The following is a 27,389-nucleotide window of genomic DNA, read 5'->3' on the forward strand; positions in this document are numbered from 1 at the left end:
TAGCCACTATATTTGGGGTTATATCTGCCCCTTATGCCCACTGACTTGATTACTCTTTAATGCACACTCGGACTTTGCTTTTGAGAGAGATCCCATCCTCCCACAGACGCCTGGGGAAAATATGCTAGTGTTGCCTAATCCAAGCAATCTTTCCAGGAACTATTGGAGGAATAAACTAAGATCACTGCTGAAGGGAATTAGATTCCCCCTTCAGCAGCAGGCAAGCACGTATACAGATGATAGCATTATTTTACCTTCTACTGTACTCCTTTTCAGGTTGAGACAATTTCTCAGACGAAGAGACCTGTGCTGCAAACAGGCATCTCAAAACTGCAAAGAGGTCATGGTTTCTGGTGGGAGGCTACTAATGTTACACTAATAAACAGTTTGATTGTCAAGAACTTGAGTGATTAAGTTTTTCCAAAAATATATGGAAATTTGAAAATACAGGGAAGCATGTATACAAAATAAGAGAATGAGGGTCTCGCTGCCAAATTGAGATCTGAAAAGGCAAGAGGCATCCATATGGTGCTTCCAGGTGTGAAAGTTCCTTCATTGTAGAATATCAGTTGCTTTTTCCAAGCAGCACAAAATATGAGGCAGCCCTTGGCAGAATTTGGTTTTTGGAGTGGGCAGGTATATAGGTCTCACTGACCAATTGTCACCCACGCCCATTGAGTGGTATTCCAAGGAATGCAAGAACACACCTGATTCAAATACTGCTGCACACACCTATTTGCTTGAGTTATGCTTCCTGTTTCTGTAAACATTCTACTTTCTAGACAAATCTCTCACTCTCGGATGTAGAGCCATGCCTAGGAGGATGCAGAACAAATCACACGCGGTGGGGTGGGAAGTCCCTGCCTCACTGCCTCCTTCGGTCTCTGCTGCCCCATCCCCTCTCCAGGGTGTAGGTGCCAATGGTGGCTCCCCCCGCCCAGCTTATGTTTCTTCTTAGCTATGGCAGCATTTATCTATTTATCTACTTGCACTGGTGTGCTTTCGAACTGCTAGGTTGGCAGAAGCTGGGACAGAGCAATGGGAGCTCAAACGTCCACCATTGTGCATATTTGAACCGCCAGCCTTCTGATTAGCAAGCCCAAGAGGCTCAGTGGTATAGACCACAGCATCATAGTCTACAGCACAGTCCAGCATGAATGAAGGACCTATTTTTTTTCCCCTCTCCCCTCCCTCCCCTTCTTATAAATTTGTATAAGTTCTACTTGTTATTGATACAAAATACCTTTTACTTATGGTCACCAATCTAAGCAATACACATTACTATATGTAATAATTATTATCTGTAATAACTGTAATAATTTTAGTATATACACTTTGACACAACTTTGTTAACATATTCAGAAATGTTTAACTGAATGTTTATTGTTTTATTTTTAATATTATGTAATGGTTTCATGTCATATGCTCTTAAGTAAACAAAGATATATCTTAATGCAACCATGTTAAACAGTTTAAAGATTAAAATGAATTAATTATAATGATAATAATACTTTCTCCATGGTGACACCTTCAGTTTGGAATGTGCTCTCACTAGAAGCACGACCATGAATCTGGAAAAGTGAGATGCAAGAAAAACAGCCCTTTCTCCTCTCCCCACCATAACTCCCCCCCCCTGTATGAGATACAAGAGGTTCTCACTATCTCAGAACAACTGAAAATATTTTCATTCCAAGGAGCTTTCCCAGCTGAATGTAGAGATCTCTGCCATGTGTGCTTATTCTGTATTGTTTTTAATTTATATGCTGTTCTTTTTGTGGGGATTTACACTGTTTTTTATATTTTGTATTTTGGTGTTTTGTACATCACCTTGAGATGTGTCGAAGGTGAGACAACTGGTAACAGATTGGCTACCATATTATCAATTAAATGATTTTCAAAAAATGGATAAAAAGAAAGTTTTAGTTATGAGCTATCAAGATTTCAAAAAGAGATATTAGAAGATAATTTTAAATTGTTGTCAAAAATGTATAATTTGTTCTTGGAATGGGATACAAAAGATGAACAGGTCAAATCTGTGATGATCCAATGGGCGAAGGATGTGGGACATGATATACAAATAACAGAATGTATAGATAACTGTATAGATACAGAATGTATAGAGAAGTGTTGATATGCAGTTGAAAATAGAATCAAAAGCACCCATGGAATGGATAGACGGAAGTCAGGAGATTCAGAGTAATCTCAATATTTGGATTTTGTACTGTTTTTGATGTATGTTTATCCCCGCCCCCCCTTTTGAAAATCAAATAAAAAGAGTTTTAAAAAGAGATGTGTGGAAGGTAATAATAATAATAATAATAATAATAATAATAATAATAATAATAATAATAATAATAATAATAATAGTACATCCCCTTCATGGATTACTGCCTTGCCGTGGCAAAGGCGCTTAAATAACTCAGAGAAGCTATGAGCTATGCCATGCAGGGCCACCCAAGTTGGACAGGTCATAGTGGAGAGTTTTGACCAAACGTGATCCACCTGGAGGAGGAACCGGCAAGCCACTCCAGTATCCCTGCCAAGAATCATAGAATCATAGAGTTGGAATAGACCACAAGGGCCATCGAGTCCAACCCCCTGCCAAGCAGGAAACACCATCAGAGCACTCCTGACATATGGATGTCAAGCCTCTGCTTAAAGACCTCCAAAGTAGGAGACTCCACCACACTCCTTGGCAGCAAATTCCACTGTCGAACAGCTCTTACTGTCAGGAAGTTCTTCCTAATGTTTAGGTGGAATCTTCTTTCTTGTAGTTTGGATCCATTGCTCCGTGTCCGCTTCTCTGGAGCAGCAGAAAACAACCTTTCTCCCTCCTCTATGTGACATCCTTTTATATATTTGAACATGGCTATCATATCACCCCTTAACCTCCTCTTCTCCAGGCTAAACATGCCCAGCTCCCTTAGCCGTTCCTCATAAGGCATCGTTTCCAGGCCTTTGACCATTTTGGTTGCCCTCCTCTGGACACGTTCCAGTTTGTCAGTGTCCTTCTTGAATTGTGGTGCCCAGAACTGGACACAGTACTCCAGGTGTGGTCTGACCAGAGCAGAATACAGTGGCACTATTACTTCCCTTGATCTAGATGCTATACTCCTATTGATGCAGCCCAGAATTGCATTGGCTTCTTTAGCTGCTGCGTCACACTGTTGGCTCATGTCAAGTTTGTGGTCAACCAAGACTCCTAGATCCTTTTCACATGTACTGCTCTCAAGCCAGGTGTCCCCCATCTTGTATTTGTGCCTCTCATTTTTTTTGCCCAAGTGCAATACTTTACATTTCTCCCTGTTAAAATTCATCTTGTTTGTTTTTGCCCAGTTCTCTAATCTGTCAAGGTCGTTTTGAAGTGTGATCCTGTCCTCTGGGGTGTTAGCCACCCCTCCCAGTTTGGTGTCATCTGCAAATTTGATCAGGATGCCCTTGAGTCCATCATCCAAGTCGTTGATAAAGATGTTGAATAAGACCGGGCCCAAGACAGAACCCTGTGGCACCCCACTAGTCACTATTCTCCAGGATGAAGAGGAACCATTGATGAGCACCCTTTGGGCTAGGTCAGTCAGCCAGTTACAAATCCACTGAGTGGTAGCATAGTCAAGACCGCATTTTACCAGCTTCTTTACAAGAATATCATGGGGCACCTTGTCAAATGCCTTGCTGAAATCAAGGTAGGCTATATCCACTGCGTTCCCTTCATCTACTGTAATTCTGTCAAAAAACGATTGGTGATCACAGCATTCCTTTCTAGGTGCTCACAGACTGTTTGCTTAATGATCTGCTCCAGAATCTTCCCTGGTATTGATGTCAGACTGACTGGGCGGTAATTATTTGGGTCCTCTTTTTTCCTCTTTTTGAAAATAGGGACAACATTTGCCCTCCTCCAGTCTGCCGGGACTTCGCCTGTTCTCCAGGAATTCTCAAAGATGACTGCCAGTGGTTCTGAGATCACATCTGCCAGTTCTTTTAATACTCTTGGATGCAGTTCATCTGGCCCTGGAGACTTGAATACATCTAAACTAGCCAAGTATTCTTGTACTATCTCCTTAGTTATTCTGGGCTGTGTTTCCTTTGCTGAATCATTTGCTCCAAATTCTTCAGGTCGGGCATTGTTTTCTTTATCGGAGAAGACTGAGGCAAAGAAGGCATTGAGGAGTTCAGCCCTTTCTGTGTCCCCTGTTTGCATTTCACCATCTTCTCCTCTGAGTGACCCCACTGTTTCTTTGCTCTTCCTTTTGCTACGAACATACCCATAGAAGCCTTTTTTGTTGCTTTTAACCTCTCTAGCAAGCCTGAGTTCATTCTGTGCTTTAGCTTTTCTGACTTTGTGTCTACACGTGCTGGCTATTTGTTTGAATTCCTCTTTGGTGGTTTCCCCCCTTTTCCATTTTTTGTACACATCCTTTTTTAATCTTAACTCAGTTAAAAGTTCTTTAGATAGCCACCCTGGCTTCTTTAGGCACCTTCCATGTTTCCCTCTCATTGGTATTGCTTGACGTTGTGCTTTTAGTATCTCCCTCTTAACAAACTCCCAGCCATCATGAACTCCCTTTCCTTTTAGTATTACTGTCCATGGGATCTCACCCAGCACTTCCCTAAGTTTTATGAAGTCGGCTTTCTTAAAGTCAAGAAATTGAGTCCTAGTATGCTTGGTTGCTCCTTTCCGCTGTATAGTAAACTTCAGAATAGCATGATCACTCGCGCCTAATGATCCTTCCACTTCTACCCCACTAACCAGATCATCAACATTGGTTAGGACCAGATCTAAAATGGCCGTTCCTCTTGTTGCTTCTCCCACTTTCTGGACAATGAAGTTGTCTGCAAGGCCAGTGAGGAATCTGTTTGACCTTATGCTCTTGGCTGAGTTTGACATCCAACAAATATCCGGGTAATTGAAGTCCCCCATTACTACTATCTCCCTTCCTTTTGCATGCTTGGCCATCTGTTCCAGGAAGGCATCATCTATGTCCTCCGTTTGGCTTGGGGATCTATAGTAAACTCCCACAATGAGGTCCCTGTTATTCTTCTCTCCCTTAATTTTGACCCAAATGCTCTCACTTTGGCTTTGATGTTCTAAATCTTGGATCTCTTCACAGGTATACACATCCCTGACATATAACGCCACTCCTCCTCCTTTCTTGTCTGGTCTGTTTCTCTGAAATAGATTGTATCCCCCCATTATTACATTCCAATCGTGGGACTTATCCCACCAGGTTTCAGTGATGCCTATTATGTCATATTTAGTTTGCTGTACCAAGAGCTCAAGCTCATCTTGTTTATTTCCCATGCTTTGCGCATTAGTGTACAGACATTGAAGTCCATTAATCATTCCCCCGTGTCTCTTATTTAAGGATTTTTTCCTCCCACCACTAGGTCTGCGTGCTGTTTGCTCCATTTGGTCTATGACATTTGGATGATCATCTTCATCAATTGATAGGCTCCTACCTTCAGAAGCACTGTCTCCCTCCCCCACATTAGTCAGTTTAAAGCCCTCCTGATGAGGTTTCTGAGATTTTTGGCAAAAACATTTCTCCCAACTGTTGTGAGGTGCAGCCCATCGCTTGCCAGAAGTCCATCTTCAAGAAACTGCAGTCCGTGATCTAAGAATCCAAACCGTTCCTGTTTACACCATCCGCGAAGCTAGCTGTTCACTTCCACTATTTTTCCCTCTCTCCCTGGGCCACGTCGTTCAACTGGGAGGAGAGATGAGATGACAATTTGTGCATTTAGTTGCTTCAATTTCCTGCCGAGAGCCTCGTAGTCTCTTTTGATCTTCTGGAGGCTATTGCTTGCAGTGTCATTGGTTCCCACATGAACCAAGAGGAAGGGTTATTTGTCAGTGGGTTTTATGATTCCTTGCAGTCATTCAGTTACATCTTGGATCTTAGCCCCGGGGAGACAGCACACTTCCCGAGACATCTTGTCAGGCCCACAAATCACTGCTTCTGTTCCCCTCAGTAGGGAATCCCCTATCACCACTACACGCCTCCTCTTAGGTTTGGTCGGGGTTCTTCCATGAGCTGTCCGTTCCAAGGTCGCCTGCACATTCCCTGAGGACTGACTTTGCTGCTCGTCTTCATTTACCTGATCGACAGAAATGAGGGAGAGATCCTCAAATGGAGTCTGCTCTTCGTCTCCCATGCTAGGGGAGAGGACCTCAAAGCGATTGTGTAATTCTAAACAATCAGAACGAACCCTGGGCCTCCTACTTCTTTGAGTCACGTTTCTCCATATATCCGGCTCCTGTGATGGTGAACTAGCCTCCTTCTCTGGGGAGTCCCCTGTCTCCTCCTTGATGGAGATGGTGTGGTCTGTTGCTTCCAAGAAGAGCTCCAGCTCTCTAATTCTTTGGAGCGTAGCTACCCTTTCCTCCAGTTGCTGGACTTTGTCTTTTAAGAGGGTAATCAACATGCAATTGCTGCAGGTAAAGCTGCCTGCAACCTTTGGCAAGATGGCAAACATTGCGCAGGAACCGCAGGCGACAGCAGCTGTTCCCTCCCCCTCCATCTTGAGAATGTGTCGTTGGGGGTGGCTACAGCGGTCCTCCATCATAAAAAGTGTGCAGACAGGACAAATAACTCCCCCCACAAAAAACCTAGGTCTCCCCCAACAAACGTTTGAGACTAGCTCCCCTAAATCTAAAAGATGGATCGAACTGCGTGCGCCACTAGGCGCGCGCCACTGCCCTGCTAGCTCTGATAAGCTCCTCCCACAGCTAATCACCTTCCTCAACAGAAACCCTGCCCCCTCTGACCTTTGCACAGGGAAAACAGCTAATCAGCCACAAAGAAACACAAGCACACAAGAGAAAACCCTTTTTGCTCCTTCTTCAACTGCTGCCCTGCTAGCTCTGATAAGCTCCTCCCACAGCTAATCACCTTCCTCAACAGAAAACCTGCCCCCTCTGACCTTTGCACAGGGAAAACAGCTAATCAGCCACAAATCTTCATCCTCTTTTCTTTTGTACAAGGTTTCATAAAACTGAAGAAACTTTCCCTTTATTTCATTTGGGTCTTCTATTATATGTTCCTCTATTTTGATCTTATTAATCACCATTTGTTTTTTTCCTTTTCCTTACCTGCCATGCCAACAATCTCCCCGTCTTATTTGCAGATTCAAAGTATTTTTGTTTCATTGATTTTATCCTCCATTCTACCTCTTGCCCTAATAATGTTGAGTATTGAGTTTGCAACACTTTAGATATTTGTTTCAACTTTTCATCCTCAGGGTTTATTATTAATTTTTCCTCACACTCTTTCAATTGTTTCACTATTTCTTCCTTTTTTGATTCTCTTAACTTCCTTCTATAACTATTCTGTTGAATCAGAAATCCCTTAAGGACTGCCTTACTTGCTTCCCAGACTATATCAATTTTGGTTTCTTTGTTTAAATTCCACTCAAAATACTCTTTCAGGGTGTTTTTGGCTTTCTCAATGATCTCTTCGATTTCTAATAGGTATTCGTTCATTCTCCACCTATACTGTCCCAATGATCTACATTTTATTTCCAAAATAATTGGGTTATGATTGGAGAGTGTTCTAGGTTCTATCTCACACTTCCTTGTTCTTAATGAAAGCTCTCTTGAGGCCCAGATCTGGTCGATTCTTCCCCAACTCTGATGTGAATCTGAAAAGTGTGTGAATTGTTTTATTGTTGGGTTTTTATACCTCCAGATATCTTTACCCCAGTAAAATTAGCAAAAATGTATAGAGCAAGTACCAATATTCTGGAAATGTAAAGAAAAAGAAGGTACCTTTTATCATATGTGGTGGAATTGTAATGTACTCAAAAAATTCTGAGAAATGATATATAATGAAATGAAAAAAATGTTTAAAATAACTTTTCCTAAAAAAACAGAAGCTTTTTTACTAGGAATTATAGGTACCGAGATCCCAAAAGATCAGAGGAAACTGTTCATGTATGCTACAATGGCCGCTTGGATCTTGCTAGCCCAGGGACAGAAGGAAGAGACAACCCCAACCAGAGAAGAATTGCAGATCAAGTTGATGGACTATGCCAAAATGGCAACATTATCTGGGAAGCTCAGAAACCAAGAAGACAAGAAATTTTAAAAAGAATGGGAAATGCTTATAATCTATATATAAGATCATTGCAAACAGGTTAAAACATTAGCAGGATTCGAAATACAATTGTAATGTAATAGAAAGTACAGATAACTTAGGAAGATGAAAAATTGGAGAAGTATTGATATGCAGCTGAAAATAGAATTAAGAGGACCCATGGATGGGATTGGGGGAAGCCAGGAGATTCAGAGTAATCTTGATATGTGGAATTTATATGATCTTTTGATGTAAGATTGCTCTTTTTCTTTCTTTCTCTTTTCTTTCTCTATTTTGGAAAATCAAATAATTTTTTTATAAAAAAATAAAAATAAATGGTAGGATTTTAATTAGTTGGAGTATTGAAGGGAAGATTGCAGGCCAGTGGAAAAATACAGGCTAAGCTTCCTTTCCAAGCCAGGGCCTCACCTGGGATGGAGGCATTCACAAAAGGGGTTGATGCCCATCTAGGAGGAATCTTTGACCTGGGGAGAGGTTGTCATGGTGTGTCTGATGTGTTGGAAAGAGAGTCTTGAGAGCAAGGAGTGCTGGGAAGAAGAAGTGGGGAGAACAAAGTGAGAGATCCATCCTGGGCAGGCTGGCTGAAGGCTGGCTGGGAGAGATGCCTTGGACTCCAGTGCTGCACTGCTGTAGGGGACAACCCCTCTTGAAATGACCAAGCTGTAAGATCTGGACTATCTCCATGCAGATGGAAGGTGAAAATAGGTGAATGACCCATATTTCTTAAAGCAGCAACAATCTCTGCCACATCTTCAATTCTTCAGCGCTCCAAATTAAGTGCCTGGAACCCCCTGTGGAGGTGTAACAGTATGCGACCCCAGAATTCCACCAGTACACCGATGGTGTTGGCTAAGGAGGCCTCAGAGGTAGAAGAGCCCCATGGAAGAATCACTGTGAAAGGACTGCTGGAACAAAACCATAACTGCTTTAGCACCCATGAAGGTTAGGAGCCCATATGCGGAAGCAGGAGAGGAAAGCCTGCTTTGCTCCTCTCACCCTAAGAGAGACAATCCCCTTCCTTGTGTAAATTCCTCAACACTCAAGTCTATAACTGCTTGGACACTCCAGCCTTTCTCTCTCATGGTCTTTGTGAGCTGCATGTAGAACGCAACACCCAGTTCTCCAGTCTCCCCACCTTCCTTTCCCCATATTCATAAGCTTCTGGCTGGAGCCCATCTTGCATTCTGAGATCATCACCCCCTTCTCATATTGCAGGCAGAGCCGAAGCAGAAGGATGGGTCACAATCTTCTCCCCTCTAAGCCGAGTTCCCCACCTTTCCCTACTTTAACCATTCTTCCCCTTATGTAAGCTGAAACTGTGCTGCCACAACCACATAGCCAATTCATCCTACAATTCCACAGCAAGTGCTTTTTTATCTGATAGTACTCAGCATATGGAGTACTGTCAGCTTTTTTTTTTTTTTTTTGCTGCCCTTGGCAGCCGTTTCATGCCAGCATGTATGATACATTTATCAAGAGATGAGCACTGGCACCTCATTTTTTTTTTTTTAAAAACCCCACTGCTTCCAGCTAACCATTTAATTGCTCTTTATTATATTCTTTCAATAAAACCTTTACCTTCTGGAAACCCTTGGACTTGTCTCCATTGCTCCCAGAGTGCCTTAGAAGGGCACTCCTTTACCCAGACTTAACCACCCGTTACACATGCTCGGCTCCTCTGTATTTTGGTTGGTGTGTGAATAGGACCAAGCTCCACCACATGGACACCAGGCTTTCCTCTAGAGCAGCGTTTCCCAAACTTGAGTCTCCAGCTGTTTTTGGACTACAACTTCCATCCTCCCTAGCTAGCAAGACCAGTTCTCAGGGGTGATGGGAGCTGTAGTCCAAAAACAGCTGGAGACCCAAGTTTGGGAAATGCTGCTCTAGTGGGAGAGCAAAGGTGCCACATTGAGTCAAACCCTGACCCCCCCCCACCCCGGAGCAGCATGTGTGTTCCGGAAAGGATTGTTCCAAGAGAGGAGGACCCCTGGCCCTTTAGGTCATTTTGTTATTAAAATTTGTATACCAGCCCAGTGCTTTTTTCCCTATATATAGTGGTACCTCAGGTTAAGAACTTAATTCGTTCCGGAGGTCCATTCTTAACCTGAAACTGTTCTTAACCTGAAGCACCACTTTAGCTAATGGGGCCTCCCGCTGCTGCCTCGCCGCCGGAGCACAATTTCTGTTCTCATCCTGAAGCAAAGTTCTTAACCCGAGGTACTATTTCTGGGTTAGCGGCCCCTGAAGCTGTATATAAGAAAATCTTTAGGGGTACTCTCATTTTGACTCAAGAAAATCACCATTTTATAGTTCAAATCGGGAAAAATATATACAGTAAATGGACAAAAGTACAAAGATTCACAAAATGTTTAGGGCTATGCGTCCCCAGGAAAAAAGCACTGTTCACAGCCGTCAGCCGTCAGCCAATGTGATGCCCACCAGATGTTGTTGGAGTTCAGCATGGCCAGGATGGGATTTAGACCCCAACACTATCTGGAGGGCCACAATCAAAATAAGAAAATTCCTTCCAGTAGCACCTTAAAGACCAACTAAGTTAGTTCTTGGTATGAGCTTTCGTTTCTATATAGAAGGGTCTGGCAACTTCTGTTTCAGTGTATCTGAAGAAGTGTGCATGCATGCACACGAAAGCTCATACCAAGAACTAACTTAGTTGGTCTTTAAGGTGCTACTGGAAGGAATTTTCTTATTTTGACTATGGCAGACCAACACGGCTACCTATCTGTAACTGGAGGGCCACAAGTTCCCCATCCCTGGTTCATTCCCTCAGCACTGAGAAGTAGTGCACAGTTGTGTGAGGAAAAATGTTAACTTGGCTTAGGTTTAAAAATCCCCCTTCACCGGAAGTTCCAGGAGGGGAATAGGCCTCTCCTAGCTACACTCTCAGCAGCTCCCAGGATTCATTGGGGGAGGTCATGGCTTTAAATGTATGGTGTGAATGCAGTCTCATTGACTGGCCAGTTTAGCCTTGTCTCACTGGAAAGTCACAAGAGGGTAGAGGCAAAACAGACTCCCCCCCCCCCCCCGAAAACACAGCACAGTAATAAAAGGAAAACAAATACTCCCAACTTGGAAACACTTTATTTTTATTCAGGCAATGGGACATGGAAAAAATATATTAGTAATCATTATTATAATCTCATTTGTGTGAGTATAACTCTTACAAATATTTACCTGACATAGAAAAGGGAAATTATCATACATATCAAATGTGTGATGGTAGCAAGTCACACCCACTGCACAAAGCAGCCCCAGCCGCAGGGCATCCTGGCCCAGGGGCTGGAGACCCTTTGCTGGATGGTACAAGGGAACCAAAGTAACTGTCAGGTTAATATATCTTGGGGACTTTGTGGCAGACAAGTGCTCTCAGCAACTGTATGCTGGCAGACAGCAATAACTGGGTTTATAGGCAGGCTCCTTTGTACAAAGGGTTGTTTAGCTTTCACGGCAGAGAGAGAAAGGCATGCTGGGAACCAGAGACTAGCAAATTGCTTCTGTTCTGGAATTAAACCGAATCAACTGGACGATTTAACTAGTCATCAGCCAGATATAAGAGAATCATCCAGTCTGGATTTTTCTGATGCAAGGCTGCCTAATATGGAAGCACAGATTCCAAAATACACCACCAGAACCTTCCCCTCCACCCCGATTTTGAGTTCAGGACATAGGTCGCCTGCATTACATCGACCATTTGGGAGAGAATCATATACTTCTTACATTATGGGAACAGGCTGCATCTGCCACCACCAGAACTAAGTTGCAGAAGCCATTACAAGGTCGATGAGCAACTAAAAAATAAAAGCAATCTGGGACAGTGTAGCATGGAGTAACTCAGTGCCAAAACTGTTCCTGCTAGTGAGCACAACTGCATTAGAAACCACACCTGTCTGCTGCATAGTTTGCCTTCCATACTTTCACCCAGTTTCCAAAGAGATGACAGGAGCATCTAGAATCCCATTAACAGGGAGGAGATTATATATTCATATTCTTCAATGTCTAGGAGCTGTTACTCACTTGGGAGGCCCTGCATTCAAGGTGCATTCTGGGAAATGTGCTCTCTCTCTGTCACTGGGAGGGAACACTGTCCTCCCACCGCAGCATTAAAGTGCACTAACTGAAAAGAGAAATTCCAGGAGGGTACCCTATGTTGGTCTGTGCCTGAACACACACAAGAGCCTTAAGAAAATGTATCGTGGCACAAACCTTCTAATCTGTAAGACCTTATAAAGTCTTTAAGGTGCCCTGAAGCACTGCCTTTTTCATTGCCAATCCTGGCTCACAAAGACTTGTTCTCGCACAATCCAGTAGACCCTAATTTGAATTCTACATGTGATCCACCCTCAGGAAGCAATCTAGACACCAGCCTGTGTCATGCAACAGCTGCATTAAAACTGGCCTTGTTGCGCACCCCCTCCATTACAGCTTACTTCACATCTCACTTGTGCCTTCCCCATGCTCACTGCAACCACATATGGCAAAGCACCTGTTTAGGTAAACGGCACCTCCTCCTGGCCCCTCCCCATCACCCATTGGCAGGTATTCACAGCAGTGTCCCTTTTCATCAGGCATCAGCTCTCAAGGCAGCAAATGCAGCATCTTCTGTGGGCTGGAGCCCCACCTAGTCGCAGAACAGAGCGGCTGTTCTCAATGCCTTCTTGCAAATAAAATGGCATGTCTAATATGTATATACTGCATATGCCTCACCAATTGCAGCTGGGCTACAAAAAGTGGACAGCGGAAGTGAAGCCAAGGAGGAGACCTGGACTGGTGTGTAATGTTGGAAATGAACACATAATAGGGCCTCTGATTCCCTCTTGCAGGTGAAGACTGCTTGATACAGAAGGCAAGTGCATGTGCTTTTCCCTCTCCTGCAGCAGGGGGAAGATTAGTTCTGGAAAATAAGGCAGGGTGCTCACTTGAAGATGCAGATAGACAACAGGAAGTAGCAGAGCATGGTTGCTCTGGATGAGAGAGAGGGGGTCAGTCCGCCTTTCCTAGCTTGGCAATCAGCTCATCGCAGATCTTGGTCAGTTCTTCAATTTCCTGGTTCTGAAAAACACACAAAACGTAGGAAGTGAAGAGCTGCTAATGACACATTCTTAAATCTCCTTTCTTGTTGCCACCATTGGGTGCAAGAGAATGCAGAGGGTTTGGGCTGGCGAATGGGATAATGGGATAAGCCAGAGCTTTCCAAACTGTGTGTTGCGACACATTAGCATGTTGCCTTCAGTGTGCAGGCGTTTCATGTGAATGCTGCTCCTCCTGGGACTGGCAAGGGGTTAGTGCTAATAAAACTGAATTATTGTGTCACGAAATGATGCATGTCTAAAAAGTATGTTACCAACATGAAAAGTTTGGAAAGCTCTGGTATAGGCAGTGGCCACAGTCTATCTAGCCAACATGCTGTGGACTCCACACAGGATCCCAATCCCTGCTGTAGAGCATTTCCATAAAAAAACAACCCACAGACTTGCAAAAGTTGAAACCTGCAAAATCCAATAAGGCACCTGTAGTGCAATGGAGTCTCCTTTAAATGCTTGTGCAATCATATTTTCATAGTTTCAACTAGGTCACCTTTCTGTGCCCTGGGCCACATTTGGAAACCAAAGAAACTGTTGTGAGCATCACAAAATGCCCTCAAAACAGGCAAAACATCTACACACATCCCAAACCAAATCAAACACTGACAGAAGAAGTAGCTAAGGAAACCATCCTGAAGAACAACGTCCCCAAAACTCAGTATTTGAAAAAGAAACCTAGGAAGGGCTTTTGCAGGCACCAAGGTGGGCCTCAAGTTAGGGACCATAGCAATAGGGTCTTGGTATTGAGGAAATCAACCAACATAACCAAGTTAACCCAAACAGATTCAGGAGTACTATTTGGAACACAGATTACTGTATATCATCGTCAGGATTGTACTACCCTTCAGTATATAAGGCTCCCCCAACACAGAAGAAAATATTAAAAATACAGGACAAATGAAGCACAATAGAAATATTGTATAAACACAATAAATGAATCAGGCCATTGAACAATTAAGAAGAATAAAAAATAGCAATATCACAAGATCAGGAGAATACTGAAAACTCAATGTACATTTTGCTGTCCATGTTAAAGGAATTTCAAGCAGCATGTGGTAGATTCAGACAATTGCTCTTTTCTTTGCAGCAGGAAAAAGATAAGAGAGGCTCCTTCACCTTTTGCTGGAGGGCCCTCTCCAGAGACTCCACCTTCATTTGTTCTTTTCGGAGCCCAGCGTGAAGAGCTGCACTCTCCGCTTTGGCCTTGTTGCGCACCTGAGCAATTTCTTCATTGGCTCTGCATTGAAGGGGGAAGACAGCAAGAGAAACAGAGATGCAAATAAGGTTCATCTTCTGGATAGCCCTTGAGAGTGACAGTATTGTGCTCAGCCAGGCTGTAATAAAAATGTCCTTAGCAGAGAAAACTGACTCTCAGATTGTGGGTGAAGGCTTTCAACTGCAGGATTTCCTGTCCGCAATATAGCAGCCCACTGTTGATATTATTCATGATGCGCTGCAATCCTTTGGCAGTGGAGGCTGGTCCATTGCAGCAAACAGGTGGCTCTGCCCACCAACCTTGCTCTGCCCTCAGACAGCTGCCACCTGCCTGCTTTCCGAGCCTCCTCTGCCTTAGGTCTTAGTGTTTCCCTGTGTAGAGCCCAGCATGGAGGATGATGGGGACAAAACTAAAATTAACTAGCTCTGCTTGTCGCTGACTCCGGCTGCATCAGCTGTTGTTTACTCTGCTTCCATCTTATCACTCCTCAAAGGGCATCAGCCACCACTGATCCTTCAACTGCTTATCGTCATCATTATTCCTGAAACTTGAGCTTATACTCTGAGCTTATATTATATTATATTGAGCTTATATTCTGTTGCATGCAAAGACGCTTTTGTTCCCCATCCCCCCTTAATCAAGACACCATGAGAACCTTCCTCTGGCCTCACTTGCTTCCCCTTCTCCTCCTCCAGCACACCCACAGGGAGGAATCTGGAAGCTTTCACTCCCGCTTTCTGTTAACCACACTTCAGTGTTGCCATTCTCTCTTTCCTTGAAAGCCAAAAATTCCTTACTTGTCCAACTTCTCTTCAGCATGGATTTTCAAGGCCTGGTACCGCTGCTCTTCTTGCTTGACCCGAGTGAGATAATCCTGAGCACACTTCTTCAACGCGTCCTCATTCTAGAAGACAAAAGTTAGAGGAAGATGCAAAAGGTTTAGCAACAAAAGATGCAAGTGTGCCAACTAGCAGAGCATCAAGATGGAGAAGCTAGCAAAGTTCTCCAGAGCTGAACTTGGGGAAAGTGCTTCAAAGGCTTCTTAAAGTCCATAGGGAAATAGCATTCAAGCTTCACGAGCCTCTAAATTCTTCTCCAGCATGGACTGAAATCTGACCTGGAGCAGAATTGTTGGCTTCCTGATACTGCCCCATTGGGGAAAATCTGAATCGCCTGTTGCCATGTGATGTCAGGAAACAGACTGGTGGAGGCCCACACCTATCGGTCAAAAGGGGTGCACAGAGGGTGGGCCAGTTCTGGATCCAGCCCTCCAATGGAGATTATACATTCATCAAAATGAATGCACCCATTTGGATAATGAATATTAAAGAATACACCTTCATAAACTAGGTGTTTTTTTAAAAGATATGAGACTTTGCAAGAGGCTTAATCCATAAATCCTTGACTAACACAGGGGAATAAATGCAATAATATATGAGGGGGGATTATTTCCTTTGCTAAAATACGGCAATTGTGCAGTTGATTGTCGGCTGCCGGCGGTGATTGGACAGTGGCTTTGGCGAGATATGCGACTGGCAGTGGCGGTCAGGTGGGTGAGTGATTGTCTGCAATCCCCCCCAAAAGCTAAACAACTGTGCCTCCCCCAAAAAACGTTTAACAGCTCTAGGCAATCTCCAACCATTTCCTTAATTTGGAGTCCCCAAAAATAGGGGTCGTCTAATACACGGGGGCATAGTCTACATGGAAAAGCACAGTAATATAATTTACAGTAATTTCACTTGATAAGTAAAATGTGTTTAAAATTGCCTCGAAATCATTAAAAATGCTTACTTGCAGTTTTACTATAAATTATTATTATTGTTAATAGTAGTAGTAGTAGTAGTAGTAGTAGTAGTAGTAATAAGGCATTTCTGACATTCTCAGAAGGTAAAATTAAAATCCTTTGGGGTTCTTTGGTTTTCCAAAAGCAAATTATGTGCTTCTTCCTCAGACATAGACTTACTGAATACTGTCCAATCACAAAAAGAATAGCATATTTGAATCACACCCAGAAACATATTTTTAAGACGCATCACTGAAGAAATTTGCAAAAATTCAATTTCACCCCGAAAAAAGATACGCCCTCCTGCATCAGGGTACCTGTGGCCCTTCAGAAATTGCTGCATTCAAACTCCCATCAGCCCAGCCAGCAGGGCTAATGGTTAGGGGTCCAGGAACTTCTGGAGCCCACAGGTCCCCCACCTCTGGCCTACAGCAGATAAGGCAGGGATTCTGAGCTACAGGTAAGGAGGAGAAAAGGCCTTTTTATGCAGAGAAAGGACCTTCTTAAAGCCTTCCAGGACCCCCTTCAGGTTCTCATATCTCCTGAACAGGTCGGAAAGGGACCGTTCCACAGAATTCAGGTCCGACAGAGCCTGCTCCTTCTCCATCGTCAGTTGCTGAAGACTCTTCTGGGATGCCATGTTTGTCCTCTGTTCATCCTCTGTGGATTCAAATGAAAAGGAGAACATTAAGCCTACCTGGAAAGTATTGGCTCCTAAGTAGCAGTGAGGCGTTCCCTTCTTCCCCAGCTGTGATTCCTATCGGAGAAGACAGTGCTGAACAGCAGTGCAGGAGGGCAGGTTTTCACATGTTCAAGAGCTCCGCCAAAGGTTTCGTTCACCCTTCACTGACCTGGCACCCTCAAGAGGTTTTGGACGACAACTCCCATTAATGACTGAAGGTTGGCCAAGGCTGAACTAAATGGAGAGGGGTTGGTGTTCAAAACCTCTGAAGGGCACCAGGTTGGGGAAGGCTAACTTAATTCCAAATTCAGGTAGGTAGACGTGTTGGTCTGATGTAGTCAAAATAAAAATAAAAAATTTTCCAGTAGCACCTTATAGACCAACTTAGTTTGTTCTGGTATAAGCTTTTGTGTGCATGCACACTTCTTCAGATACCAATTCGAAATGGAGAAGTATCCTGTCCTTGATATCTGCTATTTCCCACCAATTAGCCAATATTTTTTAAAAAGAGTGCTGTTGTGCTCTGTTCTGCCTCTGCGGAGCCAGGGAACCAGGTGGAGGGCCTTCTTGGTAGTGGCGCCCACCCTGTGGAATGCCCTCCCATCAGATGTCAAACAGATAAACAACCCCACAACTTTCTGAAGACCTCTGAACGCAGCCTTGTATCCAGAAGTTTTTAATGTTTGATGTTTGCTGTGGTTTTATTATGCTGGAAGCCGCCCAGAGTGGCTGGGAACACCCAGTCCGATGGGAGGGGTACAAATAAAAAAAATTCTTCTTATAATGGGCACCTGGTTGACCACTGTGAGAACAGGGTGCTGGACGAGACGGGCCTTGGGCTAATCTACCTGGCTCTTATGTTCTTATCATGCTTGCAGCATTTACACAGAGACTTGACTATAACTGCCTCTCCAAGCGCTGACCAGATTCCAAGTTACCACTTGAAAAATTGGCACGTCGTGTCACAGACACAGAGACCAGACACATTGCATTGAAACTGCATTTGTGAACAGCTCTGAGATCTATGGGTATAGACAGGGCGGTATACAAATTTAATAAAATGAATAAATAAAGATATGCCTCCTGCACATTTATGGCCTGGATTAGCTGGAGGGGATGATCTGTAGAGGGTGAGGCACAGCTTTCTTGTCCCTTCTGCCCACAAAGCTATGGCTTACCTATCATCTGGGCAATGGTCTTCTCGTATTCAGCCACAATCTTCCTAAACAGAAAAGTCAGGAAACAGCACACAAGAATCAGAATTGCTCACTTCTTGCTTCAGTGAACCAGCTCCACCCACTCATCCTAGTGCGGGATGCCTTTTACATTATTTCATCCTTATGCAAGACAGACAGACAGCCATCACTCAAAGTTTCTCTTCTGCAGGCATCTTAAGATGCATGCAAACTTGAGAATGGTTACATGCACGCCCATTTCACTGTATAGACCTGTTTGGCTTCCAGAACTCTTTACAAAAATGTAGGTAAAGAAAACTGACACTTTTTTTGATTTGGGTGCTTTTTTGTTAACATCCAAACAAACAAACAAACAAACAAACAACTATGTACAAATTTATTCCATTTGTATCCTGTTCTTTCTCCTGATATGGTGCACACAAAGGTCCTGCTCTTTTATCTTCACAACCAGCCTGCAAGGTAGGCAGGCTGGACCGAGAGGAACAAGCTGATGATCACCCAGGAAGTCTTGTGGCTGAGTGGAGATTGACTTGGGGTCTTCCCTGCCCAGGCCAAATTCCTAGGCCAGGGATGGCTTTTTTTCATTCGGGGGCCACACTTGCCCTTGGCCAACCCTCCAGAGGCTGCATGCCAAAGGGCAGCTGCGGACAAAAGTGGATGTTGCCTTTCTACACACTTAAGAGAACATGTCACTGTACTCTTTTTGGTGCCTGCGAAAAACATTTTTGTTTAGACAAGCCTACCCAAATATAGATAATGTTAACGTGTGTTCTAATATGTTTTTAGTTTATCAATGATTTTTTAAAAACATTTTAAATACTTATTCTTAACTGTTTTTACCAGTAATTTTATTGGTTTATTATTTTGAAAACAGTTTTCAGGGTATTTTGTTTGTTTGTTTTTACATTCAATTGGTATATAAATTTTATGAAATAAAAAATTATACACACCCACACGTACATCAGCTGAGGTAGGGGGCTATCACTCTCCTTGCTCATCAAACTACAGGAGAGGGTGCAATTTACATCCCCACCAGGGCCCTGGGCTGGATGGAGAGAGTTACCTCATTTCCAGAACCTCTTGCCGGCTTCCTTCATATTTCCACTTCCAATCGTTTGCTTCAATCTCTTTGGAGATGATCTACAAAACATGGGAACAAAGAACATCATTTAGCTTTCCATTTCAGAGCCATCCTAACTGTAAAAAGTACGGTAATGTGTGAAGCCACTACGAGGCATTTCAAAAAATACCTTTTTTTTAAAATAAAATTTTTATTAAAGTTTTCACATATTTTTAAGACAAACACAAAAACACAAACAACCACAGACAAGCACAACACAAATAACAAATATATTTTTAAATCCTTAATTTCTTAACCACTTTCCCTGACTTCCCCACACCTCCCCTTCTTGCATCCCAATTCCAATAGTTAACTCAGCAAGTTCTTATCCCCAACTTTTACCTTATTAATATTTTACTTAATTCATCTTAATTATCCAAATTTAACTTATAGACCTCAGTTAAACAACAGTACTCATCATTTACGCCCTTTTATAAGGTCGACCCAAATTTCCTTCCACAAATTTCCCAATTTTTATATTAATTACAAAACAAAAAAACAAAAAACAACATATAATTATACACCCTTTGGATTCCAAAACTCTCACCCCCCCTTTCCCGGTTTCGATCCCCAAAAAATATCCATCAGTCTATCAGTTATCAGCCTGGAGCTCTCACGTCCGAGGCCCTCAAATCTCTCTCAGTCCCTCTCTGCCGGTTTTGTTGGTAGTCCTTTATATTGGACATCGAGTCTCGGAGAAGCTCTGTCCCACTAGGGTCTATGTTTCTTCCAACCAGACCTCCATATTCTAAAGGGGAGCCCAAATCATGTTTCTTATTCCTTTTAAGTCCAAATGTCCCAAGTGTCCCAAAAGCTCCAACTTTCGCCTTGATCAAATTTGTAATCCATAGGTCTTCCGATCTCCCCATAGGGAGATCCCTCCAATCTTTATTCTCCAATTCAAACCAAATTCTCATCATCCAGGTCTTGTTTTTCTTGTAATCCATCTTTACAGGCCTCTGGTTCTCCTTTTTCATCTGCGGCATTTCAGCTCCTCCTTACCACTCCTCTGAAACAACACATATCTCTTCTTGTTCAGCTGCAAAGTTTTCTTGAATCAAGTCCTTGACGCAATCAGCAAGTTTATTTACTTTAGAATTCAAAGTTGTAGCATTTGTAGCCAAAACTTCACTCTGACCTTGTAACTTTCCCAAGAGAAAAAACATTCTATCCAGCTCAGCCTGTATTTTTCCATCTGCAGCCATTGTAATGTCTCAGAACCCCCTCTAGAGGGATTCTAGTTACTTAGTATTCCTTATCCAACAGTCAAGTTAATTTGTTTTTGTTTCTTCTTTGTTTTCAACGACTTAAAATCAAATGTAACAAAAATAACCAGCAGAAATAACAAAAGGCAAATTTTTCCAACTTTGACAGCTCGTTTGACAGCTGTCAAACTCTTTATATCTCTTCAGCAGGCTGTCTCACGGATCACTCCCAGATCCCGGGGGGTTGCACTTCAGCTCTTAAAAATCAATTCTTATCCTCCAGCAAAATACTTATACTGCCAAGTCGTGAAATTAATAACTTTTGTCTCATAAAGAGAAAAGTGGTATCTCGACCTTAGTTATCCAATTCTTGCTTTAATTTGTCTACAGGATGGGGAGGCGGACTTCCTTTTAACACCTCCCCCGATCGTGCAGAATTCAAAAAAAGAGATTTTTAGTTCCAATTTCCGTACTACTCACGGGTTGTTACTTTTGCAGTCCAAATGTTCAAAGAAAGAAGTCAGCGCTCTCCAGCCATGGCATGCGGCTTCACTCCATAGAAGAAGCGGTCTACTCTCAGCACCGCGCCGCTCTCCGTCCCCCGCTCCGAAGCCTTTAAAAAGGCTTCTTTGCGGGTCGGGGGGGCGCAAATGGTGCCCGCCGAGTCACCAAGTCCACAGGCTTCAGCGCCTGTGGTTTCTGAGGGTCCCCGTGCCGCCGCCACGGCAGGACCCATCTTCCACAGAGCCGATTCCCTCCGGAGCTCGGAGGGAATCCGCCATTAACCTTTTGCGCTAACCCGGAAGTCTCCATTTCAAAAAATACCTAATGGGATAGACTCAGCACAGAAGGCACATATCAGGAGTGGTTAGGCACAAGTGTAAAAACTCTGCCTGCCACTTTTAAATTGTGGCACCCCTTTCTGTGGGCAAGAAGGGTCACTTCATCCGTACCTGTCTAGTAGCTTGCATGTAAACGTCACCCACCTCAGACTGGGAGGACCCCCTGGCAGGCCTGGACCCCAGCACTTCTGAGGCACTAGCGGACTTTGGAGAAGGCTACCTTCCGCTTTCACATGCTCAGGCTCAGGCCCAGACTGTGGTCCTCTCATTTCCAGAGGGCAGAACAGTGAGAAAGAGCTAGAGCAGGTTCCTGGCATTTATTGCCAGTCCTGGCCACTGATACTGCCTGCCAGTCAGAGGAGCTGATGTTCGTGTCTGTGTTTGAAGAGGCTGTAAAGCCTGAGTGCTCTGTAGCACTCTGTAGGGTTTGACCTCAGATCAGAAGATTCCTGGTTGAAAACCCTGATCCCTTGCACACCATACAATGAGGTGGGCAAGCTTTTCTCTTAGGGTGGTCCTCAGACTTTGCAGACCTGGAACGCAGCTTCAACCCAAACATACATTTGGGGACCCATTTCTGAATTATTATTTTTTCTTTTTTTTCCCCAACAGTGCCTAAATCTTTATTTTTTCATAACCTACAGTTTTAGACAGTTGTACATTTTATGACACAAAAGGAAACTTAAATTACCAGTAGTTTACATGCAAGCTTGATTCCAGTCTTAAATGGAAGAAGAACAAAAAACAAACACCTTCAGGGAAAAAAAAGGCCTCCATTTTACACCTCCTGTTTTGTGACTTGGCAGCTGCTGCCCTCGCCAGGTGTGTCTTCGATTGTCTGCTGCTATCAGTGTAACAGGCTACACAATACCTAAGGGCTGCAGCAAGCTGAAAGAGATACAGAGGCTGGTGCAGAGCCCTACAGTCAGTGGTTGTTCATGATACACTGCATCACACTCACAAGTAAGGGCATCCCATTGCCCACTGGTTATGTGTGTTTAGCTAAGAGGCAGCAAACAACAAAAAAGGGGGGGCAAAAATTAATAAAAATAAATGAGCCTGACAAGTTTGTTTTTTTGTGTGACAGTATGTAAAATTGAGGTGGGGCAGCTGGGTGGAAAATTATTGTACTTTTTTCCTCCTCCAGAAGCAAAAATTTCTAGCTTTAAATACATTTCTCAAACAAACAGCCTCAGGAAAAGCTGTCTTTATACACGAGCACCAAAGCAATCCTACAAATTGGGATTGGTCGTTGGGTAGGGAAGGAGTCCAATTGTAACGGGCCCGGCCTGATCATTCTAACCAGAATCTCAGCTTTCGGGGGAGGTTTTAAAATTTCAAAAAATAAAATAAAATAAAAATTAGCAGAACTCAATAGCTGCATGTAAAACACTCTGTGGGATATGAACTTCTGTTCCAGCAGCCCCATACAGTCTGACTGGGAAAGTATTAAAGTGATTGGAAAAGTTATTTGGCATGACACTTTTTGCTTCTTATTTATTTATTGTTTATAAAGCTATTGCAGTAAAGTTTTAAACTCTTTTACACAGACTGTTATTTGTGTGAGAATTACAGTGTATTATCCTAGCACAAGTGGCAGCCGAATGCATGAGAACAGGAACAGTCCACCTGCTGGTCTGCATATATTCAGTTGGCTGTAATGATTACCTCCACGCACTCGCTGCAGCCACTTCCCACTTCATCTGCAGCTGTTTCCTTCATGCTTTCAACAGGCAAACAAAGGAATCTTATCATTGGCCCAAACCATACCCCAATCTAGCTGCCGTTCCCCCACTGCTCATTGGGTAAGGGATAAACATTAAAACCCAACAACAGTCCCAGTTTGTTGATTTTGAATTCTCAAAGTGTGCCTTTTCAGGAAGGAACAAACAGATCCCAGCTTGCTTATTTTAAATTCTGCAGTGCAAAAAGCAGGCTGGTATTTTTATTTTTTATTCTTTTAAGAGGACAATTAAAATAGCAGCAACCTATGTCAAGAATTCAACTGCCCTATGTGTTTTATGAGGAAACAAATCCCAAGATATGTACTTGCTAATATTTTGGCCTTAAGAGTGGTTGAGTAAACGCTGGGGCTGTGTAACTGTGGCAATGTCATTTCTTTCCAATTCCGGTTCTTTAAAAAAATAATAATCGCAGCTTATAAGTCAGAGTTGAAAATTACATTGCATAACCATGTTTCATACTGGTCAAAGTACACACTTCCAGAGAGTTTTTAAAATGTCAGGGCTTTTAAGACAGACTTTCTCCAATTCCCTTTTGCAGTGGTTTCTCTTCAGATCGCCTTTTACATTTCTGAATTTTCTGAATTTTTAAATAATCTACTTGCATAGTGGCAGTGCTGCTCCTGTGACTTGCCTTCGGTCATGCTTTGATGTCCTGGCAGTGGGTGCTGACCCAAGAGTTTGAAGGCCAGTGCCTCAGGGGCAGTCTGGGGGGAGGGCAGCACATTCTCTCTCTGCCTTTCCTTTCTCATTCCCTCTTCCTCCCAGGAGAGACAGGAGAGGGGCTGGTCACTCACAGATGTCTTTGGCTTTTAGGCCTGAGGCTGCAGGTTGCCCATCCCTGCTTTTTAAAAACATATGGCTCTATAGCTCATTTCTACCTCAACATTTTGTAACTGATTTTAAAAGTAATTTATCATTCTTAGTGACAAAGCACTGTTCTCAAACATAACCCCATTGGAATTGCAACGACAGAGATCGTTCTGTGTGCAACTTAAGGGTTAATCCTGTAAGTGTTAAAGTCAGCTAGACAAGAGGGAAAGGGGGTGCTGCTCAGCAACCAGTCAGAATGGTATGAATTGGCTGTGTCGTTTCCTGTCTTTGTTTAGTTGAATGTCTCCCTGCTGTGTACAAGGCCTGAAATAAGAATGACAACACCTCTCTCCTCCAGTAGGAGAACACTTCAATCTCCCAGGACATTCTATACAAGATCTCAAAGTAGCTGTTTTACTACAAAGGAATTTCAGAAATAGACTGGAAAGAGAAGCTGCTGAATTACAACTCATTACCAAACTTAAAACCATGGAGAGACCTGGGCCGAACAAAGACATTGGATTCTTATCTCACTATACATGACTAAACCATTTCTCACCTTCTCACCCCTTGCCTTTTCCTGTAAGACCTATTACAGTCGTTAAGAGTCGTCAACAGGCTCTCTCAGCTATCTGCCTATCTCCCATTCCCACCACCCTTCTGAGTAACACCCCTCCCCACCTTCTCACTATATAGAAGGATCTGGCAACTTCTGTTTCAGTGTATCTGAAGAAGTGTGCATGCATGCACACGAAAGCTCATACCAAGAACTAACTTAGTTGGTCTTTAAGGTGCTACTGGAAGGAATTTTTTTATTTTGAGTATTCACAAATAGTAAATCAAGAAATTGAATGGAAAATTAAATTGATGAAACAAAAGACTTTTGAATCGGCAAATAAATGCAGAAAATTATTGGCTTGGCAATTGAAAAAGAGACTGAAGAAGAGTATAATAATTAATATTATGGAGGATGGAAAGAATATTGAGAACACAGTAGAGATTCGAAAATGCTTTCAAAAGTACTATAAACAGCTTTACAAAAAAGAAAAAGAAGAAAAGGAAAAAATGGAACAGCTTCTGGACAAAAATGGATTGCAGAAAAAGATGGTTAGAAATTATAATATATGTAAACTGCCAAAGATGAAGTAAAATGAAAATCAGATAGGTGGGACTTGGGGAAGCCCACTTAACAATGTTTAGAAAAATAAGGATATGACGATAATTCGTTTGTATTGTTTGTTTTTTCTGTTCGTGTTTTTTATTTGTGTTATAAAATGAATACACATTTTTTTTATTTTTTTTATGTTTTCTGTCTTCATTATTTAAGTGACTTAAACTAACATACCCAAAACACACACTCCAGAAACATAGACCACCAACGAGCCTTACATGGTTGACATCCTGATGGGGTCCCCCCCCCCCCTCCAGGTGCAGCTCTTACCTCCTCTCTGATCAGAGTCAGAACTGCCATCTTATCAGATTCACTGAGGCAAATCGCATCTAGGGGGCTTTCAGCACTCCCTGGCGTCTCATGGAGTGCAGTTCCAGAGGCCTTTTCCTCAGAGGATAGTTCAGAACTTCCCTGTGGAAAGAAGGACTGCGTCAAGACAAAAACCAGCCATCCCTTTCAAACTGGGAAAGTTCTTCCTGAACTCGTTCCCCCAATTCCAGTGGTCCAAACAAGAGTTCCAGGGAGATGGGAACATGTTACTCAGTGCAACTTTGGATACAATCCAGAATTTATAAACCACCTTCCACATATATATTTCAAGGAAATGGAAAAAGATATAATAAAAACAACTATTTAAAAGGACACCAAGAATAGAATACAATTTAAAACACAAACATAAAATTGAGACCCACAGCAGAGATCCCTAGCCATCCATCTGGGAAAGGTTGTTGGAACAAAAATGTCTTCAATTGTTTCTGGAACGTGATGATGGGGGGCAAATCTGTGGGTCTTTGAAGTCTAAAATCCTGTGGAAAGTCTGAGGAGGAGGGGGAAATGTCAAAGGAGGGGGAAGGGCTCTGGCCAGGCAAACTGGGCTTAGGAAAAAGAAGCAGCAAAGATGGCCAGGGCAGCACCAAGGTGCTGATACTTCAACCATACAGGGCTGTATCTAACTCTACAATTCAGATTGTCCAACCCCCTGCAACGCAGGAATCTCAGCTAAAGCAGCCATGGCAGACCAGTGGCGTAGCGTGGGGGGTGCAGGGGGGGCCGGCCGCACCGGGCACAACATCTGGGGGTTAGGGTTAGGGGGCGCAAATCCACGGGTTAGGGGGCACAAATTACTTGCCTTGCCCCGGGTGCTGACAACCCACGCTACGCCACTGTGGCAGACGACCATGTATAGGATTACAGTGGTACCTTGGTTCTCAAATGTAATCCTTCCAGAAGTCTGTTTGACTTCAGGAATGTTCGAAAACCAAGGTGCAGCTTCTGAATGGCACAGGCACCTTGGAAACAATAGCCGACAGCCGCATTGAATGCTCGGCTTCCGAAAAAAGTTGGCAAACCTGAACACTTACTTCCAAGTTTGTGGCGTTCGGGTTCTGATTTGTTCATCAACTAAGCCGTTTGAGAACCAAGGTTCCACTGTCCACTGTTATTTTGAGTTTCAGAATCCGAGAACTAATGTGATGGAAGTGTGTGGTGGGTGGGCGGTCCTTGGCTACGTCTCCCTTGCTACCTGTTTACATCTGCTTTGCATTCTCTCCACAGAGGACTCCAGGGAAAGAAACACGATGTCAGTATCCCTGCTCTTGCCACTATACTACTTGCAAAGTAGATTAAAAACAAAAGAAAACCTGAACATCACAGCCTCTGATTCTAATAAATTGAGCATGTCCATGCAACTTTTTGCACCCTTCATTTTAAACACAATAACACACCTTTTGGTTGCAAAATTTGGAGAGAGGCTGCTGCAAAGTAAAAACCAGCCCTGATACATCCCAGAAGGAAGTGGCATGATTCATTTTAAATCTGCCCTTTTCTATCTCTTCTCTCCCCCTCCCCTCTATATGTTTACAGTACCATAATGCCACTTTAAGCAGCCACATCCTCCCCAAAAATTCTGGGAGCTGCAGCTGTTAGGAGACCCCCATTCAACCAACCATTTAACAATCAATCATTCATCATAGGGAACTTTGGGAGTAGTAGCTCAGGGAGGGGAATGGGGGTTTCCTAACAACTCTCAGCACCTTTAACAAACTGCAGCCCCCAGAATTCTTTGTGGAGGAAGCCACAGATGTTTGAAGTGGTGTCACAGCACTTTAAATGTATGGGGTGGATGTTGCTGCCAAGAGGCCTTTATTCCAGCCAAGGGCTCTCTCAGCAGAGCTGCCAACAGGCCCTTGGAGACACAGCTCGTCTCCCACATCCCTTCATAGCAAACTTTGAAGATAGCACCCATGTTCACATTCTGCACACGTGGGGCAGGAGCTTACAGCCCACATCCACAGCACACAGAGGCTCTCTAGTTCAATCCTTGCATCTCCAGGTTTCACTGGGACTGTCCCTGTGCGAGACCCTGGAGAGGCAAAACTGAGCTCCAGGGAGCAATGGCTGTGACTTTGCATAAGGAAGCTTCCTACA

General features: G+C 43.3%; 1 protein-coding gene across 5 annotated transcripts in view; it reads right to left on the reverse strand.

Moving 5' to 3' along the window:
* Positions 1-11,180: 11,180 nt before the first annotated feature.
* TACC1 (transforming acidic coiled-coil containing protein 1) overlaps positions 11,181-27,389 on the reverse strand; it is a 78,157-nt gene continuing 61,948 nt past the window's right edge. For all 5 annotated transcript variants that reach the window (XM_081171383.1, XM_081171380.1, XM_081171382.1 and 2 more), the window contains 7 exons: positions 25,233-25,373; positions 19,133-19,209; positions 18,052-18,095; positions 16,691-16,851; positions 15,206-15,312; positions 14,309-14,429; positions 11,181-13,160 (listed from right to left, as the gene is read on the reverse strand). In XM_081171383.1, coding sequence (XP_081027509.1) covers positions 13,092-13,160; positions 14,309-14,429; positions 15,206-15,312; positions 16,691-16,851; positions 18,052-18,095; positions 19,133-19,209; positions 25,233-25,373 — 720 coding nt within the window. In that variant the 3' untranslated portion in view covers positions 11,181-13,091. The remainder of the gene's footprint in view (positions 13,161-14,308; positions 14,430-15,205; positions 15,313-16,690; positions 16,852-18,051; positions 18,096-19,132; positions 19,210-25,232; positions 25,374-27,389) is intronic.

The sequence above is a fragment of the Podarcis bocagei genome (genome assembly GCF_964188305.1).
Source record: "Podarcis bocagei genome assembly, chromosome: 15".
Taxonomy (NCBI): Eukaryota; Metazoa; Chordata; class Lepidosauria; order Squamata; family Lacertidae; genus Podarcis; species Podarcis bocagei.